Consider the following 27,263-nt stretch of genomic DNA (forward strand, 5'->3'; position numbering starts at 1 on the left):
CGCGTGATCAGATTTCACTCTTCCTGAGAAAACAAAACTTGAAATGGCGCAGCAAGGAGTTGTTATTAGGAATTGTCTATTTCTTGTCTATTTGTCTAATTGTCTATTTTTTTTATTTAATTTTTTTTTCCGTTGTGATGTCACAGTATGATGTCATAATAGTACATTCTAGAACATGTGTGATGTCACAGTATGATGTCATAATAGTACATTCTAGAACATTTGTGATGTCGATGTCATAATAGAACACTCTAGAACATTTGTGATGTCACAGTATGATGTCATATTAGAACATTCTAGAACATTTGTGATGTCACAGTATGATGTCATAATAGGACATTCTAGAACATTTGTGTCCAGTATATTCAACAATTCTCTCAGAAGATCTCATTGTGCCTCTTGAAACAGTCTCTTTGTAGAATAAAATGGCGCAGCAAGGAGTTGATCTGTACCGGGACCAGTTCTGCTGTGCTATCTGTCAGGATGTACTGAAGGATCCGGTCACTATTCCCTGTGGACACAGCTACTGTATGGGCTGTATTAAAGACTGCTGGGATCACGATGATCAGAGGGGGATCTACACATGTCCCCAGTGCAGGGAGACTATTACTCCGAGGCCTGTTCTGAAGAAAAACAATATGCTGGCTGAAGTGATAGAACAACTAATGAAGACAGGACTCCAAGCTGCTCCTCCTGATCACTGTTATGCTGGACCTGGAGACGTGGCCTGTGATGTCTGCACTGGGAGAAAGCAGAAAGCCCTCAAGTCCTGCCTGGTATGTCTGGCTTCTTACTGTGAAACTCACCTCCAGCCTCACTATCAGTCTGATACCTTTAAGAAGCATAAGCTGGTCATAGCCTCCACACGGCTTCAGGAGAACACCTGCACTCGTCATGACAGGATTCTGGATGTTTTCTGTCGTACTGATCAGCAGTGTATCTGTTATTTGTGTTCCATGGATGAACATAAAGGCCATGATACAGTCTCAGCTGCAGCAGAAAGGACAGAGAGACAGAAAGAGCTTGGCATGAGTCAGCAGAAAATCCACCAGAGAGTCCAGGAGAGAGAGAAGCGACTCAAAGAGGCCCAACAGGCTGTTGATTCTCTTGATCGCTCTGCTGATAAAGCAGTGGAGGACAGTGAGAGAATCTTTACTGAGCTGATACGCTCCTTGGAGACGAGGCGCTCTGAGCTGAAGAAGGTCATCAGAGCCCAACAGAGGACCACAGTGACTCAGGCTGAAGAAGTGCAGAAGAGACTGGAGCAGGAGATAGCGGACCTGAGGAGGAGAGACACTGAGCTGGAGCAGCTCTCACACACAGAGGACCACATCCACTTTCTACAGAGTTACCCCCCCCTCTCCGGTCCCAGTGAGTCTACAGACTTACCCAGCATCAGTGTCCTTCCTCTCCTGTACTTTGCAGACGTGACTGAGGTCGTGTCTAAGCTGAGAGACAAACTAGAGGACGTTCTGAAAGAGCAGACTTGGCCCAGAATCTCAACAACAGTGAATGCAGTTAATGTTTTACTGCCACCACCAGAGCCCAAGACCAGAGCTGACTTCTTACAATATTCCTCTCAGATCACACTGGACCCAAACACAACAAACACACGTCTGTCTTTGTCTGAGAGGAACAGAAAAGCAACATGTATGTGGCAAGAGCAGTCATATCCTAATCACCCAGAACGATTTATTGAAAAGTGGCAGGTTCTGGGTAGAGAAGGTCTGACTGGACGCTGTTACTGGGAGGTGGAGTGGAGTGTAGGGGTTTCTGTAGCAGCCTCCTACAAAGACATTAGTAGAACAGGCACCGGGGTGGAGAACTGTGGATTTGGATACAATTCCAAATCCTGGGCTTTAGAGTGCACACCAAGTAATTACTTCTTCAGCCACAATAACAAGAACATACCAGTACCGGGCCCCCGGTCCTCCAGAATAGGAGTGTACCTGGATCACAGGGCAGGGACTCTGTGCTTCTACAGCGTCTCTAACACCATGACCCTCCTGCACAGAGTCAACACCACATTCACTCAGCCTCTCTATCCTGGACTTTGGCTTCACTCATACCCTGCGAAGGCTGAGTTCTGTGAGCTGAAGTAGAGATCAGTGACATTCACAGCTCCTCTACGCAGGGTTTTGGATTTAAATTGATCTTGAAGAAGCTGAGTTGTGAAAGATGAGGTAATTAGGCGTTACATTCACTGACAGTCACTCTTATCACTGTTCTGAGGGACACACACACTATGTTTAGCTTTGTTTCTAGTTTCTAGCCTACCCGGCTAAAGTTTGTTTGATTGGATATTTACATATTCACATATTTGATTCCCATCTTCAGTACCTCTGCCCCTTTGCATGCAGGGGAGTCGAAATCTGTATTTTCATACTCTGGGTAGGTTGGACAACAATATGCAACTGTTGTATTTGTGTTTGATCACCTTTGGTCATTTTGAATTACTGTGGGATTTGGGTCCGTCTCTCCTCTCTCTGTTCCAGGGGGGGTTGGTAACAATGTGGTGGCCAGACCTCCATGGGGAGGTTGATTCTGCCTATAACCTTCTCCCTCACCTCTTATCTCTGGGCAGCCGGGACACTTCATACGGGACACTCTATCTTCAAGGCCTTCTGTTGAACCCACAGCCAGGATGTGTGGGGCATGGGTCAGTCGTAAATGCAACTATTTTGTTTCAAAACAGACCCATCTGCGTTATCAAAAGAGCTGAGAGAGAGAGATGTTCTTCTGGTGGCCGACTTTGAGGGAGACAGACCTAGATAGGAGCTGGTTTAGGAAGAATTACCATTTATTGAATATTGTGCATTTTGTCTTTTGTTCTTTTGTTCTTACTAAATAAACGTGGACATCTAAACCCAGAAGGACCCGTGTGGATATTTGCTTGAAACTTGCCGTTTCACCGACTGAACCTCAATATAGAACTTCAGTCTAAATCTAACATTACCATTGAAATTCAATACTGTTCAAATGAAACGAGTTAGAGTTCATAGAAGAAACATAAGTCTATACTCTACAGCAGGGGTCAGCAACCTTTACTATCAAAAGAGCCACTTTTCCCCCGTCCCACAAAATAAAATGCTCAGGGAGCCGGCGCCGCACAACCTATTTACCCTTAAAATGAAGATAACACAGTGTATAACGTTTTATATATCCCCAAGCATACCCCACATTTAGCATAAAACGCCTGACAATTGCATACCCAAAGTAATTTGCGATTTATTATACTTTATACTTATAGCACACAGTTTGTTGCATTAATGGGATCATAAAGCAACAAAAAGAAAAAAATTGACTTTTTAATTACTGTTTTTAGTTTGACCTGTTATAACAAAGGAAAACCTCACTCTTATGAAGAGGAGAAAAAATACTGGCTGTGTAGACCTATTTTTTAATAAAACACAGAAGAGGAGACAAAACACTGGTGTCTGTAGACCGACTTTGAAATAAAACCCTGAACTATTCAGGTATATTTGAGTCCTTCCCTTATTTGTGGAACATTTATAAAATAGAAAGTAGTCCACTTTGAAAAAAGAATACCATGTGTAGACCTACTTTGAAATAAAACACAGAAAAGGAGAAAAAACACTGGCATCTGTAGACCTACTTTGAAATAAAACCCTGAACTATGCAGCTCTATTAGAGTCCTTCCCTTATTTGTGGAAAATCTATAAAATAAAAAGTACATTTTTCATTGTTCGTAAATTTCGCACCACATATCAGGCATACAGGTAAGCCTTTTGTTGACTAAATATCTTAGTTGATGAAATATTTTTTCATTTCAGTGTCACAGTATGACACTGATAATAATAATGCATTTTTTTTTTTTTTTTTTGGGCCAGGGAGCCACAGCTGATTGGCTAAAGAGCCGCATGCGGCCTCGAGGCCGCAGGTTGCCGACCCCTGCTCTACAGTATCAATAATACAAATATGTGTGTACATGTACAGCCCAACCTGTTTATAAATATACAAATAACTATGCTAAGTCTACCCCTGGTACAAATATAACTAACTATGTTATGTCTACTCCCAGTACAATATATATACTGTAACTATAATTATAAAATATAAGTATATCCTGTGCAATATATATATAGTACTCCAACTACTCCATACTAAGTCTACCTTGATCTGTACATGGAATATAAGATATTTGGAACTTTCTGAACCTATTGTAAAATGTAATATAGATCAGTTTTACTACAATGTTTGCAAACATTGCCAACATACCCAAAGTGTTTCAGCCACAGAACAAATACAAGCAGCGTTGTCTGGTGTCAGTCAGCAGGCTATGAAAACAGGGCTCCATTCTTATGTCTGGTGGTGGAGCTACACATTCATGTATGTTTGGATCAATTACCTTTAACATATTCAATCTAGCCAATTAAAAAATGCACACATTTGGATATGATCACTTTTCCCTTTGTATAATAACTGTATAAGGTGACTGTACATGTCTTCATATGTCCTTGGACCATATCTTGTTCCACATATAAAATTAATAATTCATAATAAATAGGACTGTTACAGATGGACAACAAAACAATATTTTGTATATTATCTATAGAACTAATCTTCAAACGGACACAAAGGCTGATTATGGCTGCACTTTGAAATTGAAATGATATAACAACACTGCTAGGAGTAGTTTAGTGTATATTGTATACTGAGCTGAATTAACTCTTCATCAAAATGTTATAGCTAAGTGTTTTATTCACAATGTGAAATCAGATACTGCATAAAATCTGTTGTATAAAAGCAACAGAACACTAAAGGCTGTGCGTTGTAGTAAATCTAGTAAATAGAGTCGCGGCTGAGATGATGGAAATACTTTAGATGTGATGTTATTTACTCTTGTGTTCTATTGCTTAATCACTTCCTGTAGTAACATTTACAGAAACATGTTACATTATGGTTCACTGCAGATTTGGAAAGGCCGTCACCAGGGTTAACATTCTAACCTGTCTAAATGACATGTCGTCAGCCTGTGACTGCAACTTGTTCCTGTTTGCGGACGACTCAGCCCTGCTGATCTCTGACAAGAACAAATTGCAGGTTGAAAAAACCCTCAGCACGGAACTAGGCAAAATCTGCATATGGCTCGCTGATAACAAACTATCATTACACATGGGCAAAACAGAGTCCATTCTCTTCGGTTCAAATAACAAACTCAGCAAGACCGACGGATTCTCAGTTACAGTGGGTGACAATATTGTCACAAGGAAAGACGAAATTACTTACCTGGGTTCCATCCTAGAGGCAAATCTTTCCTGTGACAAAATGGCATCCAATGTAATAAAAAAAGTCAACCAACGAACTAGATTCTTGTACCGGATCTCCTCTCTGGTAAACAAGAATACCCTGAAGACTCTGGCAGGAGCACTCATTCAAGGGTACTATGACTATGCGTGCACTTCATGGTACCAAAGCACCTCAAAGGCGCTTAAAACAAAATTACAAACATCACAAAACAAACTGGTCAGACTACTACTTGACCTGAACCCCAGAACCCACCTCACCCCTGCCCACTTTGCCAACCTAGGATGGCTTAGAGTAGACGACAGAGTACAGCAACTTGCAATGGGCCTGGTCTACAAGATACACTATACGACCGGGGTGCCCATGTACATGTCAAAATACTTCCCAAAGGTCAGTGAATACCACAACCACTACACCAGAGGAAGCTCAACAAATCATGTTAAACCCAGATTCGGCTCAAACAAGGGACTAAACACGTTTCGCAATTATGCCACAACAATGTGGAACGCCCTACCCAAAGCTGTAAAGGAATGTGAATCCCTGCCCACATTCAAAACCGCTCTTAAAGAGCACCTACGGGAGGCTGCAATTCGAAACTGGCCACCGTAAATGCCCAAAACCCCCACCACCTCCTAATAGACAGTCTCCTCACCACCGCATGTATATATTCCCTCCCCGCCGTATGTATATTTCCCTCCCACCCACCCACCCCCTCCTAATGTACAGTCCCCTCCCCATCATATGTATATACTCTGTCAGGATCTAGGGGTAACACTAACAGTACTGTATATTTGAATACCGTTATGTCACAAATGTATCAGTACTAAATACCTATATGTCCCTATGCAATAAATGTCATGTATGTTGTGTATGTCATAAATGTCTATATGAATTGAAAATGGGGGACCCTGATGGAAACAAGACAAACGTCTTTCTCAGGTCTGCATCCCCTTAACAATTGTATGTATTTGAGCCGTACTGTATTGTACCCATTCTGCAATCTGTTAAATAAAGTTTTCATTCATTCATTCATTCATTCAACCCACCTCTTCAACCTCGGGATCCCATCATAGAGCTGCATGTAAATGGTAAATGGTAAATGGCTGCATTTATATACTAGCACTTTTATCCAAAGCGCTTTACAATTTGTTCTACTCTGTCGTGTGTCTGCTGAGCAAGGGTAGAATTACCTATGGAGTCAATGGAAAGAAGACAGACGCATAATGGGGTAAACCGTTGTCAGAACTCAGCTAATTTGGACAGTCTTTCAATGCCATTATGAATAACTAGCAATCTGTCTGTCGATGAGAGCTTTCATTTATGTCTAACTATAGCCCGCCATTCAAAATGCCATTCCAGCATTCGTCCCTATGAGACAGTTCTAGTCAAATTCTGCACTAATGCTAACATGAGTATGCAACAATCTCATACTGGCTGCATATATTTTCTACCGTCTTATCTAGAAGCTCATACTGGCTGCATATCTCTTCTACTGTCTATCTAGAAGCTCATACTGGCTGCATATCTTTTCTACTGTATCTAGAAGCTCATACTGGCTGCATATGTTTTCTACTGTATCTAGAAGCTCATACTGGCTGCATATCTTTTCTACTGTATCTAGAAGCTCATACTGGCTGCATATCTTTTCTACTGTCTATAGAAGCTCATACTGGCTGCATATGTTTTCTACTGTATCTAGAAGCTCATACTGGCTGCATATCTTTTCTACTGTATCTAGAAGCTCATACTGGCTTCATATCTGTTCTACTGTCTATAGAAGCTCATTGGTTTGTAAATGTAATAGATTTTCTATAGATTTTTAGTTTTTAATGTATGTTCTGTAATCTGTATATTGGCCTGGCAAATGGTGTGTTATTGTTGTGTCGTGTTAATTGTGATACTGCACACGATAACTATTAAATATAAGGATCTTGAATACAAGGTGTAGTGGTTTTAGCTCTATAGTCAATACAATGACAAGATATCTGGACGGGCCTTTGTAACACTTGGCAACTCTCACTGATTTACAGTATAAACTGGTGGCAGATTATCATGGACACAAGATGGCGCTATTCACCATACAATCATTAGACTCTAGCTTGCCTTCATTTGCACCTTTCCAATGTGGTCCCAGTACACCTGGTGCTGTGCTGGTAAAGACATAATGACATGATGCAGGTATTTTACATTGCAAAATTAGCTGGAATGCTGCCATCTGATTAGGTTAAGATAAGATATTCCTTTATTGATCCCCTTGGGGAAATTCAGGCATCATAGCAGCATGGGGGAGGGGGGGGGGGGGGTACAGCGTAGTAAGAACAACACAAGCAGTGTAAACAAATAGGTCAATATAATTTACTATCTAACTAACTGAAATATATATTCACAGTATTCACAGTGTCACATAAGGTGCAGTATGCATAAGGTAGTGTTATAATTGACTATCTAACTAACTGAAATATACATTATTCACAGTATCACAGTATCCACATAAGGTGCAGTATGCATAAGGTAGTGTTATTGTCCTCCTTGGGTTCCTATTAGTTCTAGGTCAATGTCTGGCAGCAGTCGCTGCCCACTGTTGTGGAGCCTGATGGCCGCTGGTATACAAGCACTGTCCGAGGCGGTTAGTTGAGTGTCGGGGGGGTATGAGTCTGTGGCTGAACGTGCTTCTCATCTTGACTAGCTCGTCGTAGAGAGGGTGGGAGGGGTTCTCCAGGATGGCAGCCAGCTTCCTTCTCATCCCCCTCTCTGCCATCACCTCTAGTCTAGGTAGCTCGACTCCCACCAGCCACCACGGAGCTTTCTTGAGCTTGTTGGTGTCCCTTGAGTTGATGTAGCCTCCCCAGCATGCCACAGCATAGAAGAGGGCGCTGGACACTACAGACTGATAGAATGACTGCAGCAGTCTATTGCACACGTTGAAGGACCTGAGTCTCCTGAAGGGGCACTTCACCAAAAAACAGGTGCAATTTATTTTTACAAATAACCTCACACACATCCAAAAACGTGTGCAAAGTTTTGCAAATATTAATTTAGTTTGACAGCTATTGAGAGTAAATTAGTTTGAATATGGCAACCAGTAATGTCGTCGGGGACACTGAATAATTGTGTTGTGTTAATCACAGCTCAATTAAATGATAATTGAGCCTTGCTCATAGAAGTTATTGTTTCAAATGTTTTTTTTATAAACCATTTATTATAGATTCTGCAAGTCTTCTTTTAATAAAAACATCAAGAAGAAAATAAATAAACCAGCAAAAGAATAAACACCAGGCAGCTGTCTAAAAGCCTGTGTGACCTCTAGCTTTTCTCTCAAGTGGTTCATAAATGGACTCAGAACTGAGACTCTCGGAGCTCCTCCCACCTGCACACTTCAGCATTGTTTTTGGAACTTGTCATTTTCATTTAACGCTATTGAATTTCAATGGTAATTCATGACCGTTTCATATTCTTCCTTAAAGATTTGGAACAGATATTTGACAAGGTAATTGCTGATAATTGGAGGGATGATATCTAGACTTAAACCAGCATTGATATTGGAATAGTAAACAGTAAGTAGTAAACAGTAAGTAAACAGCATAGGTAACGGTATTGAATTTCAATGGTATCAATTTAGAAAGTAATTATTTGAGGGAGGATATCTAGACTTAAACCAGCATTGGATTTCAAACACTAAGTCATTTAAATGTAACGCTATTTCATTTCAATGGTAATATATATCTAGACTAAAAGCAGCATTCTTTTGGAACTCTAACTTGTTTGATTCTAACGCTATTGAATTTCAATAGTAATTAAAAAGGTGAATACATATGAAAAAAGGTTGTTGATTGTTGAGTATGAAAATAAAGATGTGGACTTCCCCACAGGCAAAGGGACAGAGGTGCTGAAGAGAGAAATGGATTATGTGAATATCCAATATCAAAACCAACTTTACCCCATTTGATAGAATAGTACTCTGATAAACGTAAAAGGACTCTATTAAAAATTCTACTAAAGTAATAGCATAAAAGTAAATATTGAATGTAAGTGACTAAAGTAAATACACATTCTGTATGGTGTACTACAGGATTATAATGCTTGGGAGCTCCTAAATTCTCAATGCATCAGCCTCTGTGTGACGTCAAACTGGTTGTTCATCCAGTTATGCTGGTTGTGATTCCTTCCTTTTGACATCGACAGACTTAAACATTAAATGTTATGTTTTTCATCTGATCACATATTTTGGATTAAAAGAAAGTACAGTAACTGGCAGGGTTTGTATAAATGTGGTCGAGGAAAATAAATTAGGAAACTTCCTTTGAAGTGTACATAGTAAAATGTATTGTTGTGATTATTATTCTTATTTGTTAAAAAAGATTATGCACTGTACTGTCGTAGCACGTTCCATTGTGTTTACATAAATGGCGAATAAAGTAATCTGAATCTGAATCTGAGATCCCTAAACTGGAAATACTCAAGTAAAGTATCCTAAAAACTGTATTTAAATACAAGAGTAAAAGTACTTTCTTTCCTCCCCTGGGTTCTCTACTTTCTTTCAAGTTCAAGTTTGTTTATTATTTGTCACAACAAAATACAGAATACTTTATAATGAAATGTTTGTTTCTGTATGAGCCCCTGAGAGTGTGCTACATACAGTTACTGTACCTACTAGTGCATATTTGGTAACATCAAGTTATTCTCTAGATATGCTTTTAACAACTGTAATCATGAGTCTCATAATTATATATATACATAACTTTGCTCATGAAATGAGAACTACTGCAGATTTACTTTGACACCAATGCCCAGCAATGAAGTCGGGTTCTTTCTGAGACATAAAGGAAACTGGTAAGAAACCAGCCTCCAAACAAATCAATAAATCAAATCAGTGATAGAGCGAGAGACAGAGAGAGAGAGCAAGAGAGAATAGTGAGTGTGAGAGAAAGAGAAAGCAAGAGAGGAGAGAATGAGAGTAAATGCGAGAGAGAGAGAGAGGGAGAAAGTGTGTGTGTGTGTGTGTGTGTGTGTGTGTGTGAGAGAGAGAGAGAGGAGAAAGTGTGAGAGAAAAAGAAAGCAAGAGAGGAGAGAGTGACAGTAAGACAGTAAATGATGTGTGAGAGTGTGTATGAGAGATAGAGAGAGAGAGAAATGGAAAGAGATTTTGTATTGTACCCCCCCCCCCCCCCCCCACCTCCAATGTACAGTCCCACCCAACCCCACCCCACCTACCCAACCTCCTCCAATGTACAGTTTCTATGTCAAATGTAGGTCAGTATTCCAATGTACAGTGTCCCCCCCCCCTACCCAACCCCCCCCCCCCCCCCCCCCCATCTCCAATGTACAGCCCCACCGGCCACCCCACCTACCCAACCTCCCCCAATGCACAGTTTCTATGTCAAATGTATATACACTCTTTTTCTGGATTTTTTTAGTATCACAAACAGTACTGTATTTGAAAATCTGGTATGTCATAAATGTCATAAATGTAGCAGTACTGTCTATCTGTATGTCGTGTGTGTCATATGATGAATTGAAAATGGAGGACCCTGATGGAAACAAGACGAAAGTCTTTCTCAGGTCTGCATCCTCTTAACAATTGTATGTATTGAGCTGTACTATACTGTACCCATTCTGCAATCTGTTAATAAACTTTTCAATCAATCAATCAATCAATTGTATTGAGTATGTATACCTCTTTCTCTCTTTGTGCTTATGAGTTTTAGTGGGGTTTCCTTGACAAAGTAAACACATTAGAGGTAGTTGATGGCGAGAGAAAGTCTGAACTATGTAAAAACATCTATCTATGAATCACAGTAAAATAGACACTGTCTCTTTAAAGTGACTCCTCCCCTGTACAACTATAACCAGGAAGCACCTCCCACCAAAACGCGTCACACACAATCAGAGTTTACTCTACAACCAGGAAGCAGTGAAGCACGCCACCCGCGTGATCAGATTTCACTCTTCCTGAGAAAACAAAACTTGAAATGGCGCAGCAAGGAGTTGATCTATACCGGGACCAGTTCTGCTGTTCTATCTGTCTGGATCTACTGAAGGATCCGGTAACTATTCCCTGTGGACACAGCTACTGTATGGGCTGTATTAAAGACTGCTGGGATCGCGATGATCAGAGGGGGATCTACACATGTCCCCAGTGCAGGGAGACTATTACTCCGAGGCTTGCTCTGAAGAAAAACAACATGCTGGCTGAAGTGATGGAACAACTAATGAAGACAGGACTCCAAGCTGCTCCTCCTGATCACTGTTATGCTGGACCTGGAGACGTGGCCTGTGATGTCTGCACTGGGAGAAAGCAGAAAGCCCTCAAGTCCTGCCTGGTATGTCTGGCTTCTTACTGTGAAACTCACCTCCAGCCTCACTATCAATCTGATACCTTTAAGAAGCATAAGCTGGTCATAGCCTCCACACGGCTTCAGGAGAACACCTGCTCTCGTCATGATGAAGCTATGAAGATGTTCTGTCGTACTGATCAGCAGTGTATCTGTTATTTGTGTTCCATGGATGAACATAAAGGCCATGATATAGTCTCGGCTGCAGCAGAAAGGACGGAGAGACAGAAAGAGCTTGGCATGAGTCAGCAGAAAATCCACCAGAGAGTCCAGGAGAGAGAGAAGCGACTCAAAGAGGCCCAACAGGCTGTTGATTCTCTCAATCGCTCTGCTGATAAAGCAGTGGGGGACGGTGAGAGAATCTTTACTGAGCTGATACGCTCCTTGGAGACGAGGCGCTCTGAGCTGAAGAAGGTCATCAGAGCCCAACAGAGGACCACAGTGACTCAGGCTGAAGAAGTGCAGAAGAGACTGGAGCAGGAGATAGCGGACCTGAGGAGGAGAGACACTGAGCTGGAGCAGCTCTCACACACAGAGGACCACATCCACTTTCTACAGAGTTACCCCCCCCTCTCCGGTCCCAGTGAGTCTACAGACTCACCCAGCATCGGTGTCCTTCCTCTCCTGTACTTTGCAGACGTGACTGAGGTCGTGTCTGAGCTGAGAGACAAACTACAGGACGTTCTGACAGAGCAGTGGCCCAGAATCTCAACAACAGTGAATGCAGTTAATGTTTTACTGCCACCACCAGAGCCCAAGACCAGAGCTGACTTCTTACAATATTCCTCTCAGATCACACTGGACCCAAACACAACAAACACACGTCTGTCTTTGTCTGAGAGGAACAGAAAAGCAACACGTATGTGGCAAGAGCAGTCATATCCTAATCACCCAGAACGATTTATTGAAAGGTCTCAGGTTCTGGGTAGAGAAGGTCTGACTGGACGCTGTTACTGGGAGGTGGAGTGGAGTGGAGATGTTTCTGTAGCAGCCTCCTACAAAGACATTAGTAGAACAGGCACTAGGGCGAACAGTGGATTTGGATTAAATTCCAAATCCTGGGCTTTAGAGTGCAGACCAAGTCATTACTTCTTCTGCCACGATAACGAGAGAATAAGAATATGGGGCCCCCGGTCCTCCAGAATAGGAGTGTACCTGGATCACAGGGCAGGGACTCTGTGCTTCTACAGCGTCTCTGACACCATGACCCTCCTGCACAGAGTCAACACCACATTCACTCAGCCTCTCTATCCTGGACTTTGGCTTCACTCATACCCTGGGGAGGCTGAGTTCTGTGAGCTGAAGTAGAGATCAGTGACATTCACAGCTCCTCTACCCAGGGTTTTGGATTTAAATTGATCTTGAAGAAGCTGAGTTGTGAAAGATGAGGTAATTAGGCGTTACATTCACGCAGTCACTCTATCATTGTTCTGAAGGACACACACACACATACACTATGTTTATCTTTGTTTCTAGTTTCTAGCCTACCGGGGTAAAGTTTGTTTGATTGGATATTTACATATTCACATAATTGATTCCCATCTTCAATACCTCTGTCCCTTTGCATGCAGAGGGGGGGGGGGGGGGCAGACCTCCATGGGGGGGTTGATTCAGCCTATAACCTTCTCCCTCACCTCTTGTCTCTGGGCAGCCGGGACACTTCATACGGGACACTCTATCTTCAAGGCCTTCTGTTGAACCCACAGCCAGGATGTGTGGGGCATGGGTCAGTCGTAAATGCAACTATTTAGTTTTAGAACAGACTCATCTGCGTTATCAAAAGAGCTCAAGGAGAGAGAGAGAGAGTTGTTCTTCTGGTGGCCGACTTTGAGGGAGACAGACCTAGATAGGAGCTGGTTTAGGAAGAATGACCATTCATTGAATATTGTGCATTTTGTCTTTTGTTCTTGTATTCTTACTAAATAAACGTGGACATCTAAACCCAGAAGGACCCGTGTGGATATTTGCTTGAAACTTGCCGTTTCACAGACTGAACCTCAATATAGAACTTTGAACACAACGCGAAGGAATTCACTTGAACTCACTATTTCCATGATGTGCTACATGAGAACTTCAGTCTAAATCTAACACATTGAAATTCAATACTGTTCAAATGAAACGAGTTAGAGTTCATAGAAGAAACATAAGTCTATACTCTACAGTATCAATAATACAAATATGTGTGTACATGTACAGCCCAACCTGTTATAAATATACAAATAACTATGCTAAGTCTACCCCTGGTACACATATAGCTAACTCTATCTTATGTCTACTCCCGGTACAATATATATACTGTAACTATAATTATAAATATAAGTATATCCTGTGTATATATAGTACTCCATACTAAGTCTACCTTGATCTGTACATGGAATATAAGATATTTGGAACTTTCTGAACCTATTGTAAAATGTAATATAGATCAGTTTTACTACAATGTTTGCAAACATTGCCAACATACCCAAAGTGTTTCAGCCACAGAACAAATACAAGCAGGTTGTCTGGTGTCAGTCAGCAGGCTATGAAAACAGGGCTCCATTCTTATGTCTGGTGGTGGAGCTACACATTCATGTATGTTTGGATCAATTACCTTTAACATATTCAATCTAGCCAATTAATAATGCACACATTTGGATATGATCACTTTTCCCTTTGTATAATAACTGTATAAGGTGACTGTACAATTGTCTTCATATAAACATTTAGTATAAAATAATTACCCATAAAATATGAAGGGCAATGTATAGTGTGTAAAAACATATATAAAAATAACAACACTTTCACAAGTTCATAGTTTATTCAAAATTTATATTGATTTAAGTGTCCAACAGGACTTTACATAAACATTTGTACAGTGGTGATGAGAGACAAGTTATGCAACACCTGCACTCTATTTCAGTTCACTGGAGATATCGTATCTTTGCTGACAAAATAACAGCATGTTATGAAGGTCAAAGGTTGTGCAAAATCTTCCAGCTTTGTCCTTGGACCATATCTTGTTCCACATATGAAATTAATAATCCATAATAAATAGGACTGTTACAGTTGGACAACAAAACAATATTTTGTATATTATCTATAGAACTAATCTTCAAACGGACACAAAGGCTGATTATGGCTGCACTTTGAAATTGAAATGATATAACATGTCACTGTATGTTGTTTGCTATAGCAACACTGCTAGGAGTAGTTTAGTGTATATTATATACTGAGCTGAGTTAACTCTTCATCAAAACGTTATAGCTAAGTGTTTTATTCACAATGGGAAATCAGATATTGCATAAAATCTGTTGTATAAAAGCAACAGAACACTAAAGGCTGTGCGTTGTAGTAAATCTAGTAAATAGAGTCGCGGCTGAGATGATGGAAATACTTTAGATGTGATGTTATTTACTCTTGTGTTCTATTGCTTAATCACTTCCTGTAGTAACATTTACAGAAACATGTTACATTATGGTTCACTGCAGATTTGGAAAGGCCGTCACCAGGGTTAACATTTTAACCCACCTCTTCAACCTCGGGATCCCATCATAGAGCTGCATGTAAATGGTAAATGGCTGCATTTATATACTAGCACTTTTATCCAAAGCGCTTTACAATTTGTTCCTCACATTTACCCATTCACTCACACATTCACACACCGACGGCGGAGGCGACCATGCAAGGTGCCAACCTGCTCATCGGGAGCAATTAGGGGTTAAGTGTCTTGCTCAAGGACACTTCGACACGTTGCCCGGGAGGAGCGGGAATCGAACCGTGAACCTCTGGATTACCAGACGACTGCTCTACTCTGTCGTGTGTCTGCTGAGCAAGGGTAGAATTACCTATGGAGTCAATGGAAAGAAGACAGACGCATACTGGGGTAAACTGTTGTCAGAGCTCAGGTAATTTGGACAGTCTTTCAATGCCATTATGAATAACTAGCAATCTGTCTGTCGATGAGAGCTTTCTTATGTCTAACTAGGCCGCCATTCAAAATGCCATTCCAGCATTCGTCCCTATGAGACAGTTCTAATAAAATTCTGCACTAATGCTAACATGAGTATGCAACAATCTCATACTGGCTGCATATATTTTCTACCGTCTTATCTAGAAGCTCATACTGGCTGCATATCTTTTCTACTGTCTATAGAAGCTCATACTGGCTGCATATCTTTTCTACTGTATCTAGAAGCTCATGAATGAATGAATGAATGAAAACTTTATTTAACAGATTGCAGAATGGGTACAATACAGTACGGCTCAATACATACAATTGTTAAGGGGATGCAGACCTGAGAAAGACGTTTGTCTTGTTTCCATCAGGGTCCCCCAGGGTCATACTGGCTGCATATCTTTTCTACTGTATCTAGAAGCTCATACTGGCTGCATATCTGTTCTACTGTCTATAGAAGCTCATTGGTTTGTAAATGTAATAGATTTTCTATAGATTTTTAGTTTTTAATGTATGTTCTGTAATCTGTATATTGGCCTGGCAAATGGTGTGTTATTGTTGTGTCGTGTTAATTGTGATACTGCACACGATAACTATTAAATATAAGGATCTTGAATACAAGGTGTAGTGGTTTTAGCTCTATAGTCAATACAATGACAAGATATCTGGACGGGCCTTTGTAACACTTGGCAACTCTCACTGATTTACAGTATAAACTGGTGGCAGATTATCATGGACACAAGATGGCGCTATTCACCATACAATCATTCGACATAGCTTGCCTTCATTAGCAGGCACCTTTCCATTTCCAATGTGGTCCCAGTACACCAGGGCCCTGTTTCATGTACGTGGTTCAACTAAGTCGATCAAGATGTCCATTATCCAGCTTCAGTTAACCCGATGTTCGAAGCCGGGATTTTCCTGTTTCACAAAGGTGGATTCAGTCTCGTTAACTCAAGCCAGACTTGCGAGTCAGGCTAAATGCGCGCGGCCGTTTTAGGTGAAAAGCCAGCACGTATCGATGGCAGAGATCCTGATTCTCAACGGCATTGATTGATTAATTGATTTAAGACTTTATTGACAGATTGCAATACGGCTCAATCGCCTCGCCGACAAGTTAAATGCGTTATCTATAGGCTAATTCTAAGTCCCTCATTACCTCAATCAATCAGATTATATTTCTTTAAACTTGCCTGCTGGATTGAATAATCAAATGAGATCTTGCTAGCGAAGATTATTAGTTAACTGTTATACAGAATTACGATACGGCTCTCTTACCCATTGATTGATGTATAGTCAATTTTTTACTTATCTTCTGTGTGGTGTAACGGGTTCTTCTTCTGACTTTCACACGGACGACCCGGGTTCAAGACCCTAGTCTTTTCCTTCTTTTTGCAATATAGGAATAATTCAATTTGGTGCACGTTGAGAGCTATATAAAGAATGACATCCTCAATGCATGTAGATTTATAATATTTTAACTTAAAACCAGGCTACTTTGGCGTATAATCATTAATATTATATTCAAAAAAATCATATTGGAAACACCGGGATTTGAACCCCGGTCGCTGGATTGGGAGGCATGAGCACTACCGCTGGGCCACTGGGCCAGATGGGTTAAATTCATTGTTTATACATTAATGAACGAGAGACCCGTGTTTAGAATATCCTTTGTTTTGAATGAAGTTTATCTCTTTATCCTCATTCATTAATGTGACGTCAACGGCTCATTCAATTTCTCAAATCCGTCAAACAGCGCATCTCATCAGACATCTTAATCCCAGTTACAATTAAAATAACCACATCATGTGTACATCGCACGAGCGAGCGCCACCGTCGCCACGGTATATATAACGTGCATTATTTAGGACAAAGTGAATTTAATATCAGCATTTTGGGTCTATTTTACATTTCAAAAGCCCCCTCTGGAAGAATGGAGCACAAAAACGTAATTCAGAATGGTATAATGCAGATCGTAGACTGTGGGAATAGTTTCAGGAAACGGGCTGTCACTTCTTTGCGGGGGCGTGGCGATAGTTCAGGCTAACTTGAACTTGAACTCTGCTTTCGACCAGGCTCAAACTTTTGGATATGTTGTCATGGTGATTTGGAAAAACCACGTACATGAAACCGGAAAGTCAGGCTAACCCAGTTATCCAGCTAAAGTTATCCGGCTAACTCAGTTATCCAGGTACAAGAAACAGGGCCCTGGTGCTGTGCTGGTAAAGACACAATGACATGATGCAGATATTTTACATTGCAAAATTAGCTGGAATGCTGCCATCTGATTAGGTTAAGATAAGATATTCCTTTATTGATCCCCTTGGGGAAATTCAGGCATCATAGCAGCATGGGGGAGGGGGGGGGTACAGGTAGTAAAAACAACACAAGCAGTGTAAACAAATAGGTCAATATAATTTACTATCTAACTAACTGAAATATATATTCACAGTATTCACAGTGTCACATAAGGTGCAGTATGCATAAGGTAGTGTTATAATTGACTATCTAACTAACTGAAATATACATTATTCACAGTATCACAGTATCCACATAAGGTGCAGTATGCCTAAGGTAGTGTTATTGTCCTCCTTGGGTTCCTATTAGTTCTAGGTCAATGTCTGGCAGCAGTCGCTGCCCACTGTTGTGGAGCCTGATGGCCGCTGGTATACAAGCACTGTCCGAGGCGGTTAGTTGAGTGTCGGGGGGGGTATGAGTCTGTGGCTGAACGTGCTTCTCATCTTGACTAGCTCGTCGTAGAGAGGGTGGGAGGGGTTCTCCAGGATGGCAGCCAGCTTCCTTCTCATCCCCCTCTCTGCCATCACCTCTAGTCTAGGTAGCTCGACTCCCACCACGGAGCTAGCCTTCTTGAGCTTGTTGGTGTCCCTTGAGTTGATGTAGCCTCCCCAGCATGCCACAGCATAGAAGAGGACGCTGGACACTACAGACTGATAGAATGACTGCAGCAGTCTATTGCACACGTTGAAGGACCTGAGTCTCCTGAAGGGGCACTTCACCAAAAAACAGGGGCAATTTATTTTTACAAATAACCTCACACACATCCAAAAACTTGTGCAAAGTTTTGCAAATATTAATTTAGTTTGGCAGCTATTGAGAGTAAATTAGTTTGAATATGGCAACCAGTAATGTCGTCGGGGACACTGAATAATTGTGTTGTGTTAATCACAGCTCAATTAAATGATAATTGAGCCTTGCTCATAGAAGTTATTGTTTCAAATGTTTTTTTTATAAACAATTTATTATAGATTCTGCAAGTCTTCTTTTAATAAAAACATAAAGAAGAAAAGAAAGAAACCAGCAAAAGAATAAACACCAGGCAGCTGTCCTAAAGCCTGTGTGACCTCTAGCTTTTCTCTCATGTGGTTCATAAATGGACTCAGAACTGAGACTCTCGGAGCTCCTCCCACCTGCAGACTCTCGGAGCTCCTCCCACCTGCAGACTTCAGCATTGTTTTTGGAACTCGTCATTTTCATTTAACGCTATTGAATTTCAATGGTAATTCATGACCGTTTCATATTCTTCCTTAAAGATTTGGAACAGATATTTGACAAGCTAATTGCTGCTAATTGGAGGGATGATATCTATACTTAAACCAGCATTGATATTGGAATAGTAAACAGTAAGTAGTAAACAGTAAGTAAACAGCATAGGTAACGGTATTGAATTTCAATGGTATCAATTTAGAAAGTAATTATTTGAGGGATGATATCTAGACTTAAACCAGCATTGGATTTCAAACACTAAGTCATTTAAATGTAACGCTATTTCATTTCAATGGTAATATATATCTAGACTAAAAGCAGCATTCTTTTGGAACTCTAACTTGTTTGATTCTAACGCTATTGAATTTCAATAGTAATTAAAAAGGTGAATACATATGAAAAAAGGTTGTTGATTGTTGAGTATGAAAATAAAGATGTGGACTTCCCCACAGGCAAAGGGACAGAGGTGCTGAAGAGAGAAATGGATTATGTGAATATCCAATATCAAACCAACTTTACCCCATTTGATAGAATAGTACTCTGATAAACGTAAAAGGACTCTATTAAAAATTCTACTAAAGTAATAGCATAAAAGTAAATATTGAATGTAAGTGACTAAAGTAAATACACATTCTGTATGGTGTACTACAGGATTATAATGCTTGGGAGCTCCTAAATTCTCAATGCATCAACCTCTGTGTGACGTCAAACTGGTTGTTCATCCAGTTATGCTGGTTGTGATTCCTTCCTTTTGACATCGACAGACTTAAACATTAAATGTTATGTTTTCCATCTGATCACATATTTTGGATTAAAATAAAGTACAGTAACTGGCAGGGTTTGTATAAATGTGGTCGAGGAAAATAAATTAGGAAACTTCCTTTGAAGTGTACATAGTAAAATGTATTGTTGTGATTATTATTCTTATTTGTTAAAAAAGAGTATGCACTGTACTGTCATAGCACGTTCCATTGTGTTTACATACATGGCGAATAAAGTAATCTGAATCTGAATCTGAGATCCCTAAACTGGAAATACTCAAGTAAAGTATCCTAAAAACTGTATTTAAATACAAGAGTAAAAGTACTTTCTTTCCTCCCCTGGGTTCTCTACTTTCTTTCAAGTTCAAGTTTGTTTATTATTTGTCACAACAAAATACAGAATACTTTATAATGAAATGTTTGTTTCTGTATGAGCCCCTGAGAGTGTGCTACATACAGTTACTGTACCTACTAGTGCATATTTGGTAACATCAAGTTATTCTCTAGATATCTTTTTAACAACTGTAATCATGGGTCTCATAATTATATATATACATTAACTTTGCTCATGAAATGAGAACTACTGCAGATTTACTTTGACACCAATGCCCAGCAATGAAGTCGGGTTCTTTCTGAGACATAAAGGAAACTGGTAGAAAACCAGCCTCCAAACAAATCAGTAAATCAAATCAGTGATAGAGCGAGAGACAGAGAGAGCAAGAGAGAATAGTGAGTGTGAGAGAAAGAGAAAGCAAGAGAGGAGAGAATGAGAGTAAATGCGAGAGAGAGAGAGAGGGAGAAAGTGTGTGTGTGTGTGTGTGTGTGTGTGTGTGTGTGTGTGTGTGTGTGTGTGTGTGTGTGTGTGTGTGTGTGTGTGTGAGAGAGAGAGGAGAAAGTGTGAGAGAAAAAGAAAGCAAGAGAGGAGAGAGTGACAGTAAATGATGTGTGAGAGTGTGTATGAGAGATAGAGAGAGAGAGAAATGGAAAGAGATTTTGTATTGTGTTGTATTGAGTATGTATACCTCTTTCTCTCTTTGTGCTTATGAGTTTTAGTGGGGTTTCCTTGACAAAGTAAACACATTAGAGGTAGTTGATGGCGAGAGAAAGTCTGAACTATGTAAAAACAACATGAGGCAGTGACGAGAGGAGGTGAACCGAGGGTCGAAACCATGACGACCATCTCGACGCGGGATGTAAACATCTCGACGCCCGATAGCCGGCTAGCTAGCAGAGCTAACAACGAAAACAACCAGGAACGAGTCCTTTGTTGTTCCAGCACGGCGCGGGACCCGACCCCCCCCTCCCCCCTCCTTTGTTGTTCCAGCACGGCGCGGGACCCGACCCCCCCCTCCCCCCTTCTTTGTTGTTCCAGCACGGCGCGGGACCCGACCCCCCCCTCCCCCCTTCCCACCCACAACAACACAGAGGAACAGATCACAAACGGACAATACTTCGAACCTGCCAACATCAATGAAATAACCAACGCCAATGGACTGAACATTTTTCACATTAACATTAACAGCTTAAAAAACAAATTGGATGAAATCAAACAAATATTCATAAATGGTAAGGCAAACATACTGTGCTTCTCAGAAACTAAGCTTGACGATTCTGTAAAAGATCCAGAGATAGAGATTGAGAACTACTCAATAATCAGGAATGATAGGAACAAACATGGAGGTGGTGTCTGTATGTACATACACAAGGACACCAAATTCATCAACAGAAATGACCTGAATCATAAATCAATTGAAACTGTATGGGTGGAAATCCTATTCGAAAGGGCGAAATCCCTACTGGTTGGCACAGTCTACAGGCCGCCAGATCATAGTGGCTTTTATGATACACTGGATGGGTGTTTAGCTGGAGTTGAGGATGTAGACAAAATTCTTATTGGAGACTGGAACACGGATATGCAACGAAAAGATGCACCCGTCTTCAAGGCCTTCAGTAGGTTTTGTGATCTGCATGGCCTCAGCCAGCTAATCACCCAACCCACACGTGTATGTGAATCAACTCAGACTACCATTGACCTCATTCTGACCTCCGACAAGTCCAAGATCTCAAATAAAGGGGTTATAGCATGTGGGTTAAGTGATCATTATATGATATTCTGTACCCGAAAAAAACTAAAACAAAAGGCTGGCTGCCACAAAACAGTCACATCTAGAGACCTCAAAACCTACTCTAGCGAGGCCTTCAACCTTGAACTGGAGAGTCTGGACTGGTCAGATGAACTCAATGGTACACTGGTTGACGAAACATGGCTTGGTTTCAAAACCAAATTCTCAGCAATACTAAACGACATGGCCCCCCTAAGAACCACCAGGGTAAAAAATCGCGCTGAGCCGTGGATGCACTCCGAAATACTGGCCGCTATGAAAACCAGAGACAAAAAATTCTCTGAGTTTCGTAAAAGTCAGTCAAAGCTTACTAAAAGCACGAGCAGTGAACTCCAAGCCCACGTGACTGAACTCAAACTAGAAAGAAACAGACTAAGAAACGACGTAAACTCCATGATCAAAACTGCAAAAAAGAATTTCATCAATGACAAAACTGAGGAAAACAAAAACAAACCACGTGAACTTTGGAAATTACTCAATAATCAACTAGGATGCAGTAAAAAACTTAAAACCAGATTCTCAAACATAAACATAAAAACGGACAACACGCTCATCACAGACAAGCTGGATGTAGCCAATTACTTAAACATTTTCTTCACAAACATAGCCACAACACTGGTAAACAAACTACCCTCCCACTCAGGGCTTTATGGGGTAGAACACATAGTAGCTTACTACAAAAACCTAGGGGTCCGCAAGGACGACTTCAAGCTGGAAATGGTAACAACAGATGAGGTACTCAATAAACTGAGCGCCCTCCAACCTAACAAGGCCACTGGCCATGACAACATCCCCTCCAAATTCCTCAGAGACTCAGCAGCCGCCATCACACCAATCATCACACACATAATAAACCTCTCCATAAAACAGGGACACGTCCCCAAGGACTTCAAAATTGCGAGGGTGACCCCTCTGCACAAAAAGGGCAGCAAATTAGACCCAGGCAACTACCGCCCTGTTTCTATTCTCACCTCCATCTCGAAAGTCATGGAAAAAATAGTCTACGAACAGGTCGAAAAGTACCTAGCGGAAAAAAATCTAATCTACGAATTCCAATCTGGCTTCAGAACATCCCACTCCACTGACACATGCCTTCTCTATTTGAATGACCACATCAAACAAGAGGTGGACGCAGGCAAATACTGCGGCATGGTCATGCTGGACCTACAAAAGGCCTTTGACACGGTCAATCACTCCATTCTGATTGACAAGCTAAAAGCAATTGGTTTTGATAGTCTATCAGTGAGCTGGATGCAATCCTACCTTGAGGGGAGGGAACAGATGGTGGAGGTAAACGGTACCCTATCCCCCCCCCTCACAGTGAGCTGTGGTGTTCCACAAGGAAGCATACTAGGACCGCTACTGTTCCTAATTTATGCAAATGACATGTCGTCAGCTTGTGACTGCAACTTGTTCCTGTTTGCGGACGACTCAGCCCTGCTGGTCTCTGACAAGAACAAGTTACAGGTTGAAAAAACCCTCAGCTCGGAACTAGGCAGAATCTGCATATGGCTCGCTGATAACAAACTATCATTACACATGGGCAAAACAGAGTCCATTCTCTTCGGTTCAAATAACAAACTCAGCAAGACCGACGGCTTCTCAGTTACAGTGGGTGACAATATTGTCACAAGGAAAGATGAAATTACCTACCTGGGTTCCATCCTAGAGGCTAATCTCTCCTGTGACAAAATGGCATCCAATGTAATAAAAAAAGTCAACCAACGAACTCGATTCTTGTACCGGATCTCCTCTCTGGTAAACAAGAACACCCTGAAGACTCTGGCAGGAGCACTCATTCAGGGGTACTACGACTATGCTTGAACCTCATGGTACCAAAGCACCTCAAAGGCGCTAAAAACAAAATTACAAACATCTCAAAACAAACTGGTCAGACTACTGCTTGACCTTACTCCTAGAACCCACCTCACCCCTGCCCACTTTGACAACCTAGGATGGCTTAGAGTAGACGACAGAGTACAACAACTTGCAATGGGCCTGGTCTACAAGATACACTACACGACCAAGGTACCCATGTACATGTCAAAATACTTCCCAAAGGTCAGTGAATACCACGATCACAACACCAGAGGGAGCTCCACAAATCATGTTAAACCCAGATTCGGCTCAAATAAGGGACTAAACACGTTTCGCAATTATGCCACATCAATGTGGAACGCCCTACCCAAAGCTGTAAAGGAATGTGGATCACTACCCACTTTCAAAACCTCTCTCAAGGGACACCTACGGGAGACTGCAATTCAACACTGGCCCCTGTAAATATCCTAACCCAACCCCCTCCAATGTACAGTCATTTACCTAGTATGGTTTTGTCAATAGTTCAATGTACAATTGTGTTTGTTTGTACAGTGTCTCCCCCCCCCCCCCCCCCCCTCAATGTACAGTGTTACTTGTTTATACAGTGTGCCCCCCGGGCCCCCCCCCCCCCCCCCCAACCACCTCCAATGTAAATTACCCAGTATGGTTGTCAATATCCCAATGTACCCAACCCCCCCCACCCAACCTCCTCCAATGTACAGTTTCTACGTCAAATGTATATACTCCCTTTTCTTGACTCCTTCTGTATCACAAACAGTACTGTATTTGCAAATCTGGTATGTCATAAATGTATAGATGTAGCAGTACTGACTATCTGTATGTCATGTATGTCATATATGTCTATATGAATTGAAAATGGGGGACCCTGATGGAAACAAGACAAACGTCTTTCTCAGGTCTGCATCCCCTTAACAATTGTATGTATTGAGCCGTACTGTATTGTACCCATTCTGCAATCTGTTAAATAAAGTTTTCATTCATTCATTCATTCATCTATGAATCACAGTAAAATAGACACTGTCTCTTTAAAGTGACTCCTCCCCTGGATAACTATAACCAGGAAGCACCTCCCACCAAAACGCGTCACACACAATCCGAGTTTACTCTACAACCAGGAAGCACCTTCCACCCACACGATCTTCCTGAGAAAACAAAACTTGAAATGGCGCAGCAAGGAGTTGATCTATACCGGGACCAGTTCTGCTGTTCTATCTGTCTGGATCTACTGAAGGATCCAGTAACTATTCCCTGTGGACACAGCTACTGTATGGGCTGTATTAAAGACTGCTGGGATCGCGATGATCAGAGGGGGATCTACACATGTCCCCAGTGCAGGGAGACTATTACTCCGAGGCTTGCTCTGAAGAAAAACAACATGCTGGCTGAAGTGATGGAACAACTAATGAAGACAGGACTCCAAGCTGCTCCTCCTGATCACTGTTATGCTGGACATGGAGACATGGCCTGTGATGTCTGCACTGGGAGAAAGCAGAAAGCCCTCAAGTCCTGCCTGGTATGTCTGACCTCTTTCTGTGAAACTCACCTCCAGCCTCACTATCAATCTGATACCTTTAAGAAGCATAAGCTGGTCATAGCCTCCACACGGCTTCAGGAGAACACCTGCTCTCGTCATGACAGGATTCTGGATGTTTTCTGTCGTACTGATCAGCAGTGTATCTGTTATTTGTGTTCCATGGATGAACATAAAGGCCATGATACAGTCTCAGCTGCAGCAGAAAGGACAGAGAGACAGAAAGAGCTTGGCATGAGTCGGCAGAAAGTCCACCAGAGAGTCCAGGAGAGACAGAAGCGACTCAAAGAGGCCCAACAGGCTGTTGATTCTCTCAATCACTCTGCTGATAAAGCAGTGGAGGACGGTGAGAGAATCTTTACTGAGCTGATACGCTCCTTGGAGACGAGGCGCTCTGAGCTGAAGAAGGTCATCAGAGCCCAACAGAGGACCACAGTGACTCAGGCTGAAGAAGTGCAGAAGAGACTGGAGCAGGAGATAGCGGACCTGAGGAGGAGAGACACTGAGCTGGAGCAGCTCTCACACACAGAGGACCACATCCACTTTCTACAGAGTTACCCCCCCCTCTCCAGTCCCAGTGAGTCTACAGACTTACCCAGCATCAGTGTCCTTCCTCTCCTGTACTTTGCAGATGTGACTGAGGTCGTGTCTGAGCTGAGAGTGAAACTAGAGGACGTTCTGAAAGAGCAGTGGCCCAGAATCTCAACAACAGTGAATGCAGTTAATGTTTTACTGCCACCACCAGAGCCCAAGACCAGAGCTGACTTCTTACAATATTCCTCTCAGATCACACTGGACCCAAACACAACACACACACGTCTGTCTTTGTCTGAGGGGAACAACAAAGCAACACTGATGCAGCATCAAGAGCAGTCATATCCTAATCACCCAGAACGATTTATTGAAAGGTGGCAGGTTCTGGGTAGAGAAGGTCTGACTGGACGCTGTTACTGGGAGGTGGAGTGGAGTGGACCTGGAGTGGTTTCTGTAGCAGCCTCCTACAAAGACATTAGTAGAACAGGCACCGGGGTGGAGAACTGTGGATTTGGATACAATTCCAAATCCTGGGCTTTAGAGTGCACACCAAGTCATTACTTCTTCTGCCACGATAACGAGAGAATAAGAATATGGGGCCCCCGGTCCTCCAGAATAGGAGTGTACCTGGATCACAGGGCAGGGACTCTGTCCTTCTACAGCGTCTCTGACACCATGACCCTCCTGCACAGAGTCAACACCACATTCACTCAGCCTCTCTATCCTGGACTTTGGCTTCACTCATACCCTGCGAAGGCTGAGTTCTGTGAGCTGAAGTAGAGATCAGTGACATTCACAGCTCCTCTACGCAGGGTTTTGGATTTAAATTGATCTTGAAGAAGCTGAGTTGTGAAAGATGAGGTAATTAGGCGTTACATTCACTGACAGTCACTCTTATCACTGTTCTGAGGGACACACACACTATGTTTAGCTTTGTTTCTAGTTTCTAGCCTACCCGGCTAAAGTTTGTTTGATTGGATATTTACATATTCACATATTTGATTCCCATCTTCAATACCTCTGCCCCTTTGCATGCAGGGGAGTCGAAATCTGTATTTTCATACTCTGGGTAGGTTGGACAACAATATGCAACTGTTGTATTTGTGTTTGATCACCTTTGGTCATTTTGAATTACTGTGTGATTTGGGTCCGTCTCTCCTCTCTCTGTTCCAGGGGGGGTTGGTAACAATGTGGTGGCCAGACCTCCATGGGGAGGTTGATTCTGCCTATAACCTTCTCCCTCACCTCTTATCTCTGGGCAGCCGGGACACTTCATACGGGACACTCTATCTTCAAGGCCTTCTGTTGAACCCACAGCCAGGATGTGTGGGGCATGGGTCAGTCGTAAATGCAACTATTTTGTTTCAAAACAGACCCATCTGCGTTATCAAAAGAGCTGAGAGAGAGATGTTCTTCTGGTGGCCGACTTTGAGG

At 41.8% G+C, this 27,263-nt stretch overlaps 1 protein-coding gene across 1 annotated transcript; it reads left to right on the forward strand.

Moving 5' to 3' along the window:
• Positions 1 to 425: 425 nt before the first annotated feature.
• Positions 426 to 27,263, forward strand: LOC311223806 (uncharacterized protein; the record flags this gene model as incomplete). Its single annotated transcript, XM_084308572.1, has 5 exons — positions 426 to 2,098; positions 11,336 to 11,838; positions 11,941 to 12,059; positions 13,252 to 13,326; positions 24,825 to 27,263. The coding sequence occupies 5 exons, from the start codon at positions 426 to 428 to the stop codon at positions 26,607 to 26,609; spliced, it is 4,155 nt and encodes a 1,384-aa protein (XP_084164698.1). The 3' UTR covers positions 26,610 to 27,263.

This window comes from Notolepis coatsorum (genome assembly GCF_963971535.1).
Source record: "Notolepis coatsorum genome assembly, chromosome: 2".
In the NCBI taxonomy this organism is placed as follows: domain Eukaryota; kingdom Metazoa; phylum Chordata; class Actinopteri; order Aulopiformes; family Paralepididae; genus Notolepis; species Notolepis coatsorum.